Source organism: Vulpes vulpes, chromosome 13 (genome assembly GCF_048418805.1).
Source record: "Vulpes vulpes isolate BD-2025 chromosome 13, VulVul3, whole genome shotgun sequence".
Taxonomy (NCBI): Eukaryota; Metazoa; Chordata; class Mammalia; order Carnivora; family Canidae; genus Vulpes; species Vulpes vulpes.
This window is the reverse complement of record NC_132792.1, coordinates 143105983-143123844: the sequence shown is the minus strand read 5'-3', so window position 1 is coordinate 143123844 and position 17862 is coordinate 143105983. Positions and strand designations below refer to the sequence as shown.

General features: G+C 44.7%; 1 protein-coding gene across 2 annotated transcripts in view; it reads right to left on the bottom strand.

Moving 5' to 3' along the window:
• Positions 1-2899: 2899 nt before the first annotated feature.
• The window catches only part of COLGALT2 (collagen beta(1-O)galactosyltransferase 2), a 115496-nt gene continuing 100533 nt past the window's right edge, over positions 2900-17862 (bottom strand). For both annotated transcript variants that reach the window (XM_026001174.2, XM_072733183.1), the window contains exons 8-12: positions 14931-15037; positions 12301-12433; positions 11062-11189; positions 7501-7707; positions 2900-5787 (exon numbers count right to left, since the gene is read on the bottom strand). In XM_026001174.2, coding sequence (XP_025856959.1) covers positions 5511-5787; positions 7501-7707; positions 11062-11189; positions 12301-12433; positions 14931-15037 — 852 coding nt within the window. In that variant the 3' untranslated portion in view covers positions 2900-5510. The remainder of the gene's footprint in view (positions 5788-7500; positions 7708-11061; positions 11190-12300; positions 12434-14930; positions 15038-17862) is intronic.

The window sequence follows — 17862 nt, the reverse complement described above, 5'->3', positions numbered from 1 at the left end:
CCTGGACATAATAGCCTCCGCCAGTCTTCACATCAAGACCAGTGGGTTTTGGGGTTTTTTTAAGATTTTATTTATTTATTCATGAGAGACACAGAGAGAGAGAGAGGCCGAGACACAGGCAGAGGGAGAAGCAGGCAGCCCGACGTGGGACTCGATCCCGGGTCTCTAGGATCCCGCCCCAGGCCGAAGGCAGGTGCTTGACTGCTGAGCCCCCCGAGCGTCCCTAAGGGCCAGCGGTTTTCAAAGCGGCCGAGACTCTGCAGGTCACACCACCAACACTTAGACCCCTCAACTCCTGCCCGGGGTGGCGCATGGGGGGCCTCCCTAAACTGCCGGGTCTCTTTTGGGAGAGGTCGCTTTGCCGTTATTTTCTGAGCTCTTCGGAAGACCTCAGTGCGCTGCCACCACACTCTGATCAAAGTCTCCCAGCGTGTGACCAGCCTCCGCCAGGACGCGCCACCCCAGAGGAGCCGCCTCTGGACCCGTGGCGGCTGGGCTGCGGGGGCTGCGAGTCAGCTCTGCAGGCCTTGGAATTACTCCAACGTGAGATTTTATTAAAACGCCCATTCCAGCGGCAGCCGAGCCGGAGAAACTACAGGGAGGGACATAAAAACAAACCTAGCAAATTAAAAATAAAGAGAAACCAATGTGCAGAGGTGATCCTTCATTCTTTCCACCCTCTTTGCGGGCAGATGGGAGGATGGCTCTGGGCTGGTGCGGCCCAGCTGGTGTCAGCCAAGCGACCCGAGCAAAGATCATCCCAAGGATTAATACAGCTACGGATGGAAGCAAAAATATGGGCCATTTTAGGTAAATTCACAGAGCAGAAGGGAGCCATTCTCCAGCCCAATAGCACATTTTAATGGAGTTACTTGCCTTGGAATCCTATTTAGTGTTGAAGGATTCTGTCCATAAATTCTTCCTGAAAGTTCGCCTCAACTCTTCAGGCTGTGATTCCAGCCACGGCCTCTTGTTCTGTGCTCCTGAGACGAGGAGGCACCGTTTTCTGTGTAATCTACGATAATGCACTAAACCCCACCAGCGTTACTTCTGTCTTTTCCAACGAGGCAAAAAGGACTTCCTGGCCACCATGAGTCAGACTCTTCATCCTTGTCCCACTGCGCTGCGTTGACTCTAGGCCGTCGTCAGTCGGCTCACCCACAGGCCTCCTCATGTGCCACTGCCCCTTCCTGGTCCTCCTCCCTCTACCACGTTTAATCAGAACATCCTGGGAGGGAAGGTTCTTTCTAAAATTACAAACCTCCCCACAAACATAAAACATGGGCATAGCGATTATTTCCAAGGCTGCCCGTTCCTGGGTTCCTTGGTCACCGTGTCATGCTATTTTCTTATCAAATGAGTAGCCTCGTTTTGACCCTCACTTTGTCATTAGTTAACTCTTCAGTGAACTGATTACTTGTCAGTCATGGGTAACACTTTTTTTTTTTTTTTAAGGTAGGCTCCACACCCAACTCACAACCGTAAGATCAAGACCTGAGCCGAGCTCAAGAGCTGGGTGCTCGGCCTACTGAGCCTCCCCGGCACCCCACTCGTAGCTATCACTTCTGGATCGTTTCTCTCCCACTCTGTTTACTTGGGGAGAATGTCTCGAAGGCACATTGTAGAAGCCTTTTGGGAAGACTTCTCTTTATTTTACACTTTACTTCACCATTAGGGAAAAAGATCCTCAAATGTGTAGCTGAAGGGGAACTTCTCTTGTTTTAGACATCAGTGTTTTACTGGAAACCTCTGCATGGGGATCCCTGGGTGGCGCAGCGGTTTGGCGCTTGCCTTTGGCCCAGGGCGCGATCCTGGAGACCCGGGATCGAATCCCACGTCTGGCTCCCGGTGCATGGAGCCTGCTTCTCCCTCTGCCTGTGTCTCTGCCTCTCTCTCTCTCTCTGTGTGACTATCATAAATAAATTAAAAAAAAAAGAAAAAGAAAAGAAACCTCTGCATATCTGTCAGGAAAGTAACCAAGAATTCTCCCAGAAACAAAGTTCTCTTCATTTGTGACAGGTGATAACCCAGGGAGGAAGGGTAGCTGACTCACCTTGTCATTGTGATCCAGTCTCAATCTTGTTTCCTGTCACCAACCCCAACACAACCCCGACTTCTCAGAACCTCCAGGCCACCATCACTCCCCAGCAGGCCCCTTCCCAGCCCCTTCTCAGTGCCTAGAAAGCATCCCCACCCACCATACTCAACCCTCCTCCTTCTTTTGAAGGCTCATTCATGTCCCCAAAGCCAACACAACTGTCACCTTCCCGGTCACCTTCCCAACAAAGCTGCCCATCAGTCTTCCTCAGCAGAACCGGGTTCTCTGAGGTCCTATAGCCCATTTTGTTCCTGTCCCTGAAACAAAGCCTTCCTGCTTGGATGGCTGCTCCCCTGGACTGTGGAGCCTCCAGCAGTGGGGAACTTCCCTCATCCTCTGAGCATCTTAGTGTCCAGCACAGGGCCTAAAATAGGGCCATGCTCCCATCTGGTTGGGGGAGGCTTGATCTGAATTTCAAGGGGTCACAGAGGCCAACATGGATTCTCTCTCGCTCCTTTTTTTTTTCTCCCCAGGATACAGTCCTATAGTCTTGGACAGCATCTCTCAATGAATGGCGAGTCTCACCTATAGCACAATAATACAAGATGGGCCTTTCCTTGCCACCCTCCCACTGGGGCTCCTGATTTTCCGTAGCCCAGAAAATTATTCCACTTACCCACCTCCACCCAGCAGGCTAAAACAACTCCCACTGGACAGGAAGATTGGTGACCACCCTTTCTTGTTCGCTATGGGGGTGAGCAGTACCCATGGCCTCCGACATCCTCAGCCCAATGCAGACCTGGAAGCTCCACTGGCACTGGCCAGTGGTCAATGTTGGCAGAACCAGTGAACAATCACAATGTTGAGCTATTTTTTTTTTTTTATTTTTCACAAAGATCTCTAGAAGGCAAGTAGTTTATCATTTCTCCTCCTGAAATGACACAGCACGATAGACAGTGTAGGATGCCGCGATGCCGGCTCTTTCCTGTCCTCCGGAGTTCCTGCCCAGTTCACGCCCCAGGGAACCCAAAGCAGGGCCCATGCAGTGTGGCCTCTGCAAGTCCTAGGTGCTCAGTCCATGCTCAGCAGCACCAGCACTGCTAAAGTCAAGCTCGTCGTCCAGAAGGTCCCACCTTGGATCCCAAGATCCAGAGATGGATCCAGGTGGGGGTTCCAGACAGGGTTTTACTTCCAGAGGCAAAGAGCAGGTGCCACAGCCGGAGATAAAGGCCACTGACACTGCTAAGGGCAAATGTCACGACTTAAGACTAGAGTGGAGACAGGAAGTAAATGAGGTCAAGGAACCCCTGGATTGTTGAAGAGGCGGCTTTTTAAAAACAAACGCGGGTGTGCAGAGCACAATGTTCACAACAAAACAGCGCTGCTTGAGATCCCAGACCCAAGCAGGCAGAAGCAAAGGCTGGGCTAACGGAGCCAGAACTTTATTCACAGTAGAACAGTCCTAATCTAAAATTCTAGAATTTAAGACCAATATCTTTTAAGAATGAGAATTTATAAACCCATCAGACCAGCTGACAGTAAAAGGGAAAAAACAAAATTCTCCACTAAACAAAACCACACAAAAGTCAATTCAATCTTTCTCCACCCGCAACCTCCCGACCACCTCCGATCCTATTAAAAAAAATACATCATGAAAGTCAGGCACACTTGCACACACTCAAATATGCAAACAAAATTCAAAATACCCAAGGAAACCTTGGAGATCACCTAAGGGTTTTTCACTAGCTCCCCAGATGCTCTTTTTTGTTTGGTTGGTTTTTTTTTTTTTTTTTTTTAGAAAAGAAAAAGAGGCTCTGACAGGTATGTCTAAGCAGTAAAGACTGAAGTGGGCTGAGATCCCCTTCCTCAGCCTCCCTGCCTCCTAGTCAATGCAGAAGAATATGGACAGTGAGTCAAGAAGGAAGCCGAGGCTGGTGTGGTGTGGAAGGCGAGTGGCCTTGCTGTCCTGCGGCCTGGGGGTGTCACCAGGGAGCGGGGCTGGGTTTACCCAGCAACCCTGCCCGGGAGCTCTGCTCCAAGTCGTGAAGCCCGGGGAGGAGTGTGTGGGGAGGGTATTTCTGGAGGCAGAGTTTTACTGCTTGCAGGCGGGCGAACACAAACCTGAGGAGAAGCATCATGAGAGATCTTGAGCATCACAGATTGTGGAATTGGCACAGAAGGTAGCCCAACACTGCACCTTCCGGAAAATCAATCCATGAGGAAAGCAGAGAGGTCCTCTGCCCGGGATGCTGGCTCCGAGAGCTTCCCTGGTTGTTGGCCTCAATCAGTTGATCAGTCCATTATTTCTGAGCAAGTTCTGTCATCCGAAATGGAAGAGCATTTGTTTCCAGATGGTGAGACTCTCCCACTCAACAGGCCTCCCTGGAAGAGCCAGGCTGGGAAATGCAAGAGAACCAGATCTCACACTCACTACTCCCCAGGGTGCTAGGAAAGCTTGAAGAATCTGTTTCTCTGCCCAATCCTACAGATATTTCCCCCCACATTTTGTAGAATAAATAATTCAAAATAGAACGAAAGATCCAGGCAAGGACAGTTGCTGGCCTGAAAATGCGCTCTGCCTCTTAGCAGTGACTCATAAAACTCACACTCACAATTCACGCCCAGCCTCAGGCGTGAAGGGGAGAGTGTGGCAGGCCACAGAGGCACAGTGACCCCTGGGACAGAAGTTAGACACCGGCCCGAACCCCCTTATATATTAAATTTTTCTTCATAAATAGAGCATCTGAACTCGAGTGACCACAGTAAAAGGCCAAAGTCTGAGTTCTTTTTTCCTCAAATATCTACACAAACCTTCAAATATCTACTAAACTCTACCCACATGGCAAACTTGATGCCTCATGATGAGAGCTTCAAATGCCATGATAGTCAAAGGCCAAGTCTCAGACAGACCCAAATACTCATCCTTATTGGATAACGAGGACTAGGATGAACAGCTCACTTTGGCTCATCACAGAATTCCTTTAAACCGAAGCCCAAATTAATTTGATCTTAAATGATCTGGTCCCCCTGACCTATAAACTTGTTAGGTGCACAAGTTTTCAAGGTCACACTTATGATAGAAAACAGGCCCTTGAGACCAATGGATGTGATCCAGTTGGCTCGGCTGCCTTGCCTGCCCACTTACAGATGTGACTACCTTCCTCAGGGGTGAGTGTCTGGGCCATACTGTTCATTCTTAATGTGGGAAGCAGTAGCATATGGATAATACACTGAGGGGCTAGGTATCTGGATTGGGGTTTGTCTCGATGGTTGCCAGGAAATTGATCTTCTAGCCATCCTAGGAAATTTGGGTTAAGTTTCCCTCTTATCCTCCCCTGTCAAGAATATATTAATTTTGCTCAATCACAGTAGACCACTTTGATAGATGACAGGGGCCACTAAAAGAAACTGGAGCAAACAGATGAATAGCCCGTTAGAAAAATCAAGGGTGGTGAATCCCCCCATGGAGGCTTCATAGCTCATCCTTTGAAGGCACAGTGTCCACGGAGGTTGGCGACGGCAGGGCCTCTGTGTTCTTGGCGTTGCGGTGGATGTGACTTTGCTTCCGGGACTTCCAGGAATGGGTCCTATCCCAATCGGTGGCCACTGTCTCATTGTCCCAGATGGTCGAGGTCTCTGTGTCACTCAGATACCCCGGCTGGCCCGTGTAGTGTGTGGGGTAGATGAGCAAGGGTTCGGCAGAGAAGGCTTTTAGGTCCCTGGATTCATAATACTCCTTGTACTCAGCTCTGCAAAGAAGAGGCATATGGGTGCGTGAGGGGGTAGGACATTTAGAGAACAGAGGAAAAGAGCAGAGGGGTCCTGCTGGTTGTCTCTTACATTGACATGGATGCCTTCGATTATTTTTAAAGTTGTGTCCTTTGTGGAAAAGTTTAGTCTACAAACACAATAAACATTTCTTTAAAAGCCTTCAGAGGAGGGGCACCTGGGGTGGCTCAGTGGTTGAGCGTCTGCCTTCGGCTTAGGTCGTGACCCCAGGGTCTTGGGATCAAGTCCCACATCAGGATCTCCATGGGGAGCTTGCTTCTCCCTCTGCCTGTGTCTCTGCCTCTCTCTGTGTGTCTCTCATGAATAAATAAATAAAATCTTAAAAAAAAAAACAGCTTCTAGATGATCTAAACAAACACACAAAGAGAAAGGTCAGGATAGTTCTGTTATATTTGGAGAGACTTGTTTAAAAGATGAATTTTAGGTCTTACTCTAAAAGCTGAGTGGGACATAACAATAGATAAATGTGATCACTTTGTGGAAGATGCCCTGTTCCTGGATTAATAAATTAGTTGAGATCTGAGCAGCAGGGGTGGGATAAGTGACACAGTGTAGGCTTGGAGGCATGCCAACTTGGCTTTGCATCCCTCCTCCCTGTGGGTATAAAGGGGACAATGACTCGGCCTCCCCTCCCTCCCCAGGCTCCTGCGCCCCTAGCTCAGTCAGTGCTCCGTGGGTGTTAGTTTCCTTTCGGTTACAAGGATGGTGGTTGGCCTCCATGTTCCTGTGAGGACGCAGATACAAAGTCAGTTGTGTCGAACAGGGTGAGGAGCTAGCTCCAACTGAAGACAGGAGACAAAATGACCGAGATGCAGGACAGGAATTCTCAACCACTCATATAAAGCCCATCTAGTAAGGAGATCAGCCGGCAACTGAGAGAAGGAGCAGAGGCTAGAACCTGGTCTCCTGTTCCTTAATGAATTTAGGACTCATTGATTGAGAAGCTATTATGTGTAGAGTTTGGACGAGGTTCTAAGGACACAGGGATGTGAGACTCTTCCTGCCTCAATGGGCTCACAGGTTACTGGGGAGAAGGACAGGTAAGCCACCAACTTCCATACCCTTCGAACAATGCTAGCTTAGAGTAAGCTCCGGTGTTATGGGAACCCTGAGCATCGTCCTGCCTTCTTCCAGAGATGCCCCACTCAAAGGCCACCTCCACCCTTCCTGAGCCTCTAACACACCTTGGTGACTGCAGGTATCACAGCCATCACGGGGACTGTTCACAAGTCTGAATTCCTGACCAGACTGTGAGCTCTGCGAAGACGGGGGCCCCTGCCAGGCCAACAAGCATCCCCAGTGGACTGAGAAGTGAACTGAAACCTTTAAGGTGCTCAGGAAGATGGCCTTCAACTCCAGGTGTACAAGTTTACCAAAAAAAGGTAAAAAGCCAGGAGAGGACTGAGCATCTTATGTCCAGTTAAACTACATATTGGGTATTACGGAGGACCCCTATGAAAGATTCACCGTTTCTGCCTCAGCTTCCCCTTCTGTACAAGGGGGTAATCATTACACTCAGGTCAGCCTCTCTGAGTCATGATTCTGGAAAGATCATTGAGGAAAGCAGTACAGCTTTAGAAAATACCATGTACTGCCAAGAAACTGAGTTCCATAATATATGAGCAGGGATGGGGGGGGTGCCCAAGCCAGGCAGGCAGTGCAGGGAGACTCACACAGGATGCTTGTTGTACATGATTGGCAGGAACTCGTCCACTGGCAGCATCTTCCCAAAAGGATCGGCTCCAACCAGTTTCTGTGCTCCTTCCAGAGAGATGACATAGCCCAGAGTCCAGTAGGAGTAGTCGGCTTCGACCAGATTTCCCACGTTGGGCACTGCTTTCTCTGGCTCCTTCACCTGCATCCTCTTCCTACCGATGTAGCTAAAAGGAAGCAGACGGAGGAGAAACACTCCCATGTGAATATTAGACATCTGTAAGAACCGAGCATGGGTTTGCAGTTAGTTCTTGAAAGCTTGGACCAACGGTGTCTAACATCCAAAGTATCCCACCACAGAGCACGCCCCATCCACCCACTATGACTGTCACCTGCCATGAACGGGGCCACTTTGCTGGCTCAACATCCCAACTGCTCTTGCCTAGCACAGGCCTCCAGCCTGGAAGTCAAATTATAACTAAAAGATCACTTGGATCATTTTTGCAAAGATGGTAAGGGACTGCCAGCTGTGTTTACAAAGGTTGGAAGTAGACAAAAAAAAAAAAAAAAAAAGGCCAGATGTGAGATCCTGAGTTTTCAAGTCTCTAGAGTCTCAGTGTCCGATGTTCTTTGGGGCAGCCCTCCAGATGCTGACTAAAAAGGATGTGGGAGAGAACCAGTCTGTGGTAAAAGACCAAGGAACCCGGTGGCCCCAAGGGGGTCCTTCCTGGGGAGAATGAGTGACAAAGCCTGCCTGGCTTTCTCTTCCTCAAGCGCACCTAAGCTCTGCCCTCACTTTGTTCTAAGAAAAGCACCCAGGCTGGTCCTGTCCTCCTCGAGCACAAGATATACCCTCCGCCATTCCAGTGTTCCCACAGGCTACCCATGGATCTATGATCCCTCACTTTTGTCTGGAACTTGTCTGTCTTCCACTTGCCTGGAGCAAGTTGAGGAGGTAAGGGCTTCCTGCCTGGAGGCAAAGCTGACTTCCTCTATTTTGTCTTAAAATGATCTCATTCAACAGTTAAAGGGTTCCTCTTGTCAAAACATCCCACGATTTGTAGAATAAGTCATTGTTCACCTTCTCAGGAATCAAACACAGATCCTCTCAGCCACTGTCCCTTGAGACTACAGAGTCTGAATTTCTCTCATGTACCATCAAGTGGAAGAGAAACTCCCACTGAGCACTTGAGACGTGGCTAGAGTGAGACCGGAACTGAGTTTGTACTGATTCATTTTACATAGTTGAAGCTGAAATTTTAAAAGAAAACTGAAGATGTGTAAGGTATTTTTTCCATTAAACAAAACTGTTTCGGTAGGACTACAGTTAATTTAAGCAGTTGAAAACTTAGCATCTAGATTAGACTGAAATATGTTGTAAGCATAAAATACATACTGGATGTTAGAGAGGATAGAAAAAAACGTAGGGGCACCTGGGTGGCTCAGTTGGTTTAGTGTCTGACTTGATTTTGGCTCAGGTCATGATCTCAGTGCTGTGAGATCAAGCCCTGTGTTGGGCTCCATGCTGGGTGAGAGCCTATCCCTCTAAAAAAAAAAAGAAAGAAAGAAAAAAAAAAAAAAAGAAAAACTTAAAAAAAGAAAAAACAAAAACAAAACCACATAGACTATCAATTGATTATTGATTACATGTTAAATATGGATTACACTTTAAAGTAATAATATTTAGTGGTGTTGGAGTAAATAAAATGTATTATTAAATTCACCTAATGTATTTTTTACCATTTGAATAGGATCACTGGAAAATTTTAAATGACATATGTGGCTCATGTGATATCCCTGTTGGATAGCACTGCCCTAGATGATTCCAGTGGCTTGTTCTACTCTTCCTATTTACTATTTCCTTTTCTGGAGAAATCTAACATAGCTGGCATGGACAGTTTATCAGCTTTCATGTTTTGAGCTTCGGTAACTTTAATTTTAGAAAGAGACACATGAAGGGTAGTTGGGTGGCTGAGTTGGTTAAACGATACACTCTGGATTTTGGTTCACGTCATGATCTCAGGAACATGAGATCGAGCCCTGCATCGGGCTTTGTGTTAAGCAATAGAGTCTGCTTAAGACTGTTCTTAAGACTCTTCTCTGTCCTTCCACCCCCACCCCCACTCATGCTCAAAAAAAAAAGGAAAGGAAAAGGTGAAAAATTTGAAACCACTGTCATTCTTTACATAATTGAGATCAGTGGAATATTTGGACTTGGCCAATCTGTGAAATTTAGGAAAGATTTTTGTTTCTGTGTCCCTATTGTTCCCTATATTCATATCCTTATCCAATCCATTCTTGGATGTGTTGGTAATTTGTCCCAAGAAATGCACCAGCTAAACCACAAGTGGACAAGGACATGTGCCAATCAGAAGCCTTAGACCCCCCAAGTTGAGTCGTCTGATTCCAAGGCTTACGTCAAAGTTGCCTTTGCAGGTCATGTGAGTGTAAAATGGCTTCCAGGCTCCATTCTTGTGAGGTGTAGCCACAGGCTGCAGAGCTATAGACTCAGACTGAGGTGTAGGACTTCTTGAGGTTTATAAGAACAAACAAGGATCCTGAGGGACAGTGCAGAGTCTAATCACATGGCTGACATCTGACAGGGAGCCAGTCTCTTTTTACTACACAGTACTGATTTCTGGGTCTATTCCCCGTGGATTAGTTGAGCCATTACTAGGTTTCTTTTGGGCTCAGAATGGTATGTTTTCTGAGAGAACAAGTATTCCACCTGGACCCATAGTTAACTTTCCCTAGGAGGATGGGAGGAGTAGGGACAGCTGGTCTGCTGCAGCCACTCCAAAGGAATGGGCTCTGATTTGATGAAATTGCCTTTGACACACAGCTGGGAAGTGTACATAATGCTTGGGAACTTTCTGCCTCATTGGAGAGAAGGATAAAGTGTCATTTGGTTTAAAAAGAAAATGAAAGAGAGAGGGAGAGGGAAAGAGATGGGGAGAGGGGCAGGGGGAGGGGAGAAAGACAGAAACAGAAACAGAGATTTAATTCCCAGAGACAGCTCTCAGAGCATTAACTAAATGTCAGTTTGAAACCAGCATTACCCTGTAAGCCTGGTTTTCCTATGACGGCCTCTGACCCTCCATCAAACCCAGCTCAGTGTTATTATTGTTTGCGTGCTCCCCTTCCCAAGAATGGCACTCTCAGCCCCCATCCTGTCAGGCTACAGAGGAAATCTGCTCTCCAGTGTGACACAGGACTTGTGCCCTTGAGTGAATGCTACTCCCCTCTCTCTTCACACCTCTCCATGTGCCTGTTGCTTCACTAGTGGGATTTCTGCTGTGCTCTCACATGAGTGCTCAGTCTGAAGACACTTGAGCAGCAGGCAGGCTCCCAGTCTCACAAAGAATCTCCCATTTTCCTTCTCAGTCCATAGAGTATATAGATGGAGAAACCATGGCCTATTCCCCACTCTTTTCTTGTTTCTGGGGGCATTTTATGGAGAGAGAACCCAGAAAGTGGAAACATGAGCTGTCGTCCTATCAGCTGGGGAGATGGGGCTCATTGCCCCTTGCAAAGGACTGAATCCTCTCAGTCCTCTGGGATAAGCTTGTCTTGTAACTCACATCAGTTCCCAATCCAGCTGAGCCCGGTCGATGTCATCCATCAGCTTCATCAGCTTCTTCTTAAACTGATGTTCAAAGCGCACGTCATCCTCAATGACAAGAGTCTTCTCCAGCTCCCGGTCAATTACCTGTAAAGGTCATCAGAGGTAAGAGACCCCATGAGAAGTCTGATGCCTATTTATTAGATAAATATAGATTAAAAGATCAAGAGTATGGTAGCATAGGATGTAATAGCTCAAAACTGGAATCTAAGCAAATGCCACCAACAGTAGAGCGGATAGATAAACTGGGGTATGTTTACAGCAATGAGGATGTATGATCTATGATTAAATGCAATGTTATAGATGAATTTCAGAAATGTAATACTGAGAGGATATACCTCAATACTCTATGGTTCCATTCACATAAACTGAAGTACAAAAGCAGACAAACTGTTCTGTGCTGTTTGAAGTCAAGATGGTGGTTACCCTTGGGTCCTGTTCCCTAGAAGGAAATATGGACAAGGTACTTCTAGGGTGCTGGTAACCTGCTTCTTGGTCTGGGTGTGGGTTAACATGGCTGTATTGTTTATTCAGTTTGTGAAATTCCATTTGCCTGTATATTATGATCTATTTAATTTTATATGTATCCATTACATTTCATTTAGAGTTTAAAGGAAAAAAAAGATAGGCATAGACTCTGTCAAAGTGGGAAGGCATTCACGGGGCCCTTCTTGAGGTACTTTCTCTTTTCTTATGGGAACTGACCCTTCATCAAGAACTCCAATACCTCCATCTATCAATGTCTGATCTCTAAGCCATGGGTTCAAGTCCTGGTTTTGCCACTTCTTACCTAGACATATATTTAATTATTTTCTCTTGGGTAAAATGGGCCTATGCCTCCTGACCCACTTTATATGATTTCTGTGTGACTTCTTGTATGAAATCATTTAATAAATGAGAACATGCTACATGCACACAATATAAGGCATTCCTACTAAGGATAAGGACACACCAAAAAGGAGTATGGTTTCTTGAACATGGGGATCTTCCCCTGTTACCATCCCAAGTAGCCACAAGGCTACCTCTCCCTGTTTATTGCTGGCCTGTGTCAGAGGGAGACATGAAGCAACTGAAACTTCCAAGCATACTTCCAGAACAGGTACGGGTTCACTTCATATCTGGCCCTAATTCATTTACAAAGTTCCACTCTCCATCCTCCTCATTACAAAGCTGCATATCTAAACAAAGCATTATTTACCTCTTTCCAGACAGAGTAGTGGCTGAGAAAGCAGCCGATTTCACCCCTAGTTAGAGGTCTGGAGGAGTAGGGATCTCGATATCCAGGTAGCATTTCAATATTCAGGGCCTTCAGCTGGCTTGTGTTGAGTGCTCTGCACAACAGAGAACATGTCTGCAAATTAACAAGTTGAGACATCCCCACTACAGAAGCCAGAAAGAGTTCTGGATGTTCCTCAGAGCCCTCTGCACATTGGGGAAGACTTCTCAGGTTTCCTATCACTTCTCAAGAGCTCCTCAGGGTTAACTCATGACAGCATTGCAAGTTTTGCAAAGACAAGAGGGTGTCTTAAACTTGGTATACGCCTCACAATTGCCAATGTAGTTCTAAATATCACCTATTTTTTTTGACAGCTTTGAAAAAGTATTTTCCTGGGGATCCCTGGGTGGCTCGGCTGTTTAGTGCCTGCCTTTGGCCCAGGGCCTGATCCTGGAATTCTGGGATTGAGTCCCACATCAGGCTACCTGCATGGAGCATGCTTCTCCCTCTGCCTGTGTCTCTGCCTCTCTCTCTCTCTCTCTCTCTCTGTCTCTCATGAATAAATTAATAAAATCTTTAAAAAAGAAAAAGTACTTTCTAATGAAGGAAAATGGCTAACAGCATTAAATACTGGAGAGGATGAGGACAGGAAAGAACTGTGTACATGTGTGTCTTTCTTTTGAACCTAAATTTTAAAAAAAGTTAAGAATAAAAGTAGCAGAGATGAACTTGTGAGCAGGAGAGAAGTGACTCACTATAGGTCTATCTACTTGATCTACAGGTTCAATGCAATTCCTATCAATATTCCAGCTCTCTTTTTGTGTAAAATGACAAGCTAAAATTCATATGGAAATACAAGGGACCTAAAATAGCTTAAACCATCTTGCAAAGGAATAACAAAGTTAAATGACTCAGACTTCCTTACATATAAAGGTACAGTCCTCATGACAATGTGGTATTGACATAGGAATTAACATAATCAGTGGAATTGAGTTGAGAGGATAGAAATCAACCCTTTTATTTGTAGTCAATTGATTTTGACAAGGGTGACAACAATTCAATGGGAGGGAGAATAGTCTTTTTAACAAATGGTTAATCTCTTAACAAAGATACTCAAACTATGTGTAAAAGAAGGAATTAGAATCCCTACCTCACACCATATAAAAAACTAACTCAAAATGGAGAAAAATTCAATGTGAAAAGATATGCGGTAAAACTATAAAACTCTTAGAAGAAAGACAGAAATAAGTCTTTGCGACTTTGGATTTGTCAATGGATTCTTAGATATGACATCAAAAGCACAAGTAACAACAAAAACATATATTGGACTTCATCGAAATTAAAAACTTTTGTTTTGTAATGACACTATCATGAATTGAAAAGACAACACATAGCATGAGATAAAATATTTGCAAATGATATATCTGACAAGAGACTTGTTGAGAAACAAATTAAGAATTCTCACAATTCAACTAGTTTCCCCTGGTCCATGTGGCCTATAAATAAAATTTGGGCTCCTAGGTAGGTATCTGAAGCAGTGGTTTCCAAACTCTAGTGCACCAAAGAGCAGGATTGCCAGATTTAGCAAGTAAAACAGAACATTCAGTCAAATTTAAATTTCATATAAATAATGAATAATTTCTTAGTATAAGTAAGCCCGTGCAATGTTTGGGACAAATTTAACTGAGTGTCCTATATTTTATGTGGTAACCTTACCTCAGAAACACCTTGAGGCTTCTTAAATGCAGAATCCCAGCTCCAGCCCTAGAGATCATGATTCAGCAGCCCTGGGCTGGAACTCAGGGAAGCTGCTCTCTTAATCGTGGATACTCTGACATGGGTGTCCAGGCCACATTTTGAGAAACATTGATGAAATTCTCTAAAAGGCATAAGAAGCTTCACAATAGCTTCTAGCCAAACTCCTCAGAGCCTTTATATTCCAAACTAACACAAAACATGGAACTGCAAGTTTTGCAAAAATCTATACCTTGAAATAAAGTGTCAAATAGAAGGGCAATGGAAAGCAAAATAAAGCAAAATAATAAACAACAGCAATAACAAAACTCTTGAAAGAATTCAACCAAGTTCCCTTTGTGACTTTCCTGCCATATTCCTGGGAAAGATGATTAGCCCCGGCAGTCTATGGCAAGATCTCATGCAACAGGATATATAGATCATTATGCATTTTTTCCTCATTGATTTTCCTCAGGTGGCCCAAGTTTGGACACTATGCTCTAAATCAGGTTCTGAATGCAGCTCTAACCGCATTCTTTCCAATACACCATGGAAAGCTGGTAACTACCACAACCATTGTAAACCACCACCACCCCCCCCCCCCCCCCCAGAGAAAGAGGAAAATTACTTCCACTGTGAGCCTTCAGCATAATTCATTATGGATGGATGGTGAGTGGATTTCAGGCCTACCATACATGGTTAAATTAATTGAAATGCTGTGATGATTCATAACGTTTTTCCCAAAGTAGGCTGCATCATAACAATGCGTTTGTCTTCTAATGACACTAGATTCCTCCCATTCAGCACTAACCCTGTCAGAAAGGGCACCTCCCCACTCCAACCACATTTGCAAGGATTCAAGAAAAAACCCAACTCACTTTCCATCCACAGCCTCGACAATCTTGACATCAATCTCCTGCTCATACAGGGTGCGTAACATCCGGTCCCGCCTGTCCTTTCTGCGCTTCAGGTTGATCATGAAGATCTAACACAGGAAGAAAAAAGGAAAAGAAACAGATTATTCAGGTCTTTAGGCTGTTTTAAAAGTTAAGTAAATGTAACTACCAAAGTTTTAGTTAGAATAAGGAGTGGAAAAAATAGGGAAAATCGTGGCGAAGATTTATTTACATTCTATATCAAGTCCAATGATAGTTATCCAAACAGAATTACTTTTGAAACTGAGCCATCTGCAGTGACTTCACCCTCTCTTTGTTTCTCTGATGCCTGTTGGTAGACATGTTTGCCCTGTTCTTGAGATAGGAAGGTTGAAAAAGTTACTCTCAGGAGGCCAAGCGTGAATTAAACCCAAAACATAGAAGACTCAGAAGTAGGAGAGAGTTGGGCAAGTGTGTTAGATTTATCAGCAGACCTAGGTCTACATCCTATTACTGACTGTTTGCCTTGGCCCAATTCCTATGCCTCAGTATCCTCATCTGTAAAACTGGGGTGATACTGGTCCTATTTCATGGGTTCTAAATATTAGCTATTCTTAGAGTTCATATCCACTGTAAATAAACTTCAAGTCATCCAAAGAATGAGAAAAATCTAATCTTAACACATTCCTTGCATTTCCAAAGGTTCCAAACAGAATTATCAAGGTCTCAATGTTAATAGCTTTGTTGCCAGAATTCTTCAATTCCTCTAGAGACAAGGAAATTTTTCTGAAAGAAGTAAAGAGAAGGGGCCCTACTCTTGGAAGTAGCCCTTTGAGGAAGAGAGAAATGAAAAGGCATCATTTCCACATCACACTAATCCTTGAAGTCCCCCAAAATATGCATTCAGATTTCTTCCCATTAGGGCTGGGTCCATCTGTAGCCCCTCAGCTTAGCCCCTAAATTCCTGAAGACTGCCCTAAACACATACATATCATGAAGCCACTGGAGGGAGTTATGGATAGTGAGACTGTCCTGACTATTCTCAGATTTAAGGAGTCACAGAAGTAACTAAAGACTCACGAATGCTATCACATGTAAATACGTGTATTCATGAAGTCCTTTTGCTACAAGCAGTAACAAACTCACTTTGAACATTAAACTAGTCCTCCAAGAGTGAGAGACTTCAGCTGCCAGCAAGAAATACTGATAACATATAGCATGAAAAATAAGAAACCCACAGAAATAAATTAGATGACATTGACTTCATCCTGACTTAATCACCCAGATGACTCTGAGGAAGACATTGAATGCTTTGGGGTCCACTTCCCTTGTTTGTAAAAGAGGAAGTTGAACAACCTTCTCTCCCAAGCATAACACAGATTAAAATGTCTATGATAGGGACTCCTGGGTGGCTCAGTTGTTGAGCATGTACCTTTAGCTCAGATTGTGATCCTGAGGTCCTGGGATCGAGTCCTGCATCAGGCTCCCTGTGGGGAGCCTGTTTCTCCTTCTTCCTATGTCTCTGCCTCTCTCTGTGTCTCTCGTGAGTAAATAAATAAAATCTTTTTTAAAAAGTCTATGATAGGGGATCCCTGGGTGGCTCAGTGGTTTAGCGCCTGCCTTTGGTCTAGGGCATGACCCTGGAGTCCCAGGATCGAGTCCCACATCGGGCTCCCGGCATGGAGCCTGCTTCTCCCTCTGCCTGTGTGTCTCTGCCTGTCTCTCTCTCTCTCTCTCTCTCTCTCTCTGTCTATCATAAGTAAATAAATAAATATTTTAAAAAATAAAAATTAAAAAATTAAAAGTCTATGATATGTTGTTTAGATAAAGCTTGCTTTATGCTGTGTTCAGAAAAAAGAAGAAACTATGTCTTACTTTGTCTTGTAACCAGCCTGGGGTTCAGAATTTACTGGGGGTGAAGCTTTGGTTCATATAGCCATTCTGAATGTAATCATCAATATGTTTTATGTTTTACTGGATCAAAAATTACACTAAAATTTCAAGCTTTTCTTCTGAAACATTCTCATTTCCATCCACTTACAAAGTTCTGGGCAAAGAAACTTATGGGAAAATAAGATGTCCTCTTTAAAGAAACTATCCACCTGATTTAGGGCAAAGTGAATTCGGTGCATCATGATGTCATTATTTCTCTTGGTTACCTGAGTAATTTTTTTTAACATAATTTCTGTGGTACCTCTGTTTGCCTTGTTACTTGGGACTTCATAACTTAATGGGTTGTATTCTTTCACATTTCATGCTTTTCCTGTTTAGAATCACACTGTGATGGGCCATGTTTCATCCCACAATTTTAAAAGATATGGAAAGAAAAGGGCATTTCCTCATGTGAGTACATGGAGCTACCCAAGGTCACTCCAGGAGAACAAAAACAAACCCAAACAAACAAACAAAAACGAAGAGAAATACAACAAAAAGTCCCCTCAAACCAGAGACCGCTAGTCTGGGAAGACTTTAGTAAATAATAATTCAGTCCCAGTTTCTTCCAGGACAAGTGCAGTAAAAGTCGTAGCCATGAAGGAAAAACACAGACGGCTTGCTCATACTTAGTGAATAGCAAACAAGAAAGAACCACCTAGCCAAATGCAGTCCAGACACCACCACCAAGGTCATGGAGTACTGGGAGAACTGAAAAGGCCTCTGAAAATCTCCTTTCCACCATCATATCTCTGTTCTAGAGCCCAGGGTGGTCCTTTCCTGCACCTGCATCACCTCTTACAGTTGCCATTTTTCAAAAGACTTCTAGGGGTGACCCAGTCCTTACATCCAAAGGGAGGAATAGACAGAGAAGACCCTGGTTTTGTCCCATTAGATTTCCTTCAGTTTGGTTCTCAGAGGAATGTATTTAAACAGAAGAATGAATGTAGGTAAAGACACTTGGGTTCTTTCACCTAGAGATGATGAGGGTTGCAGGGAAGGA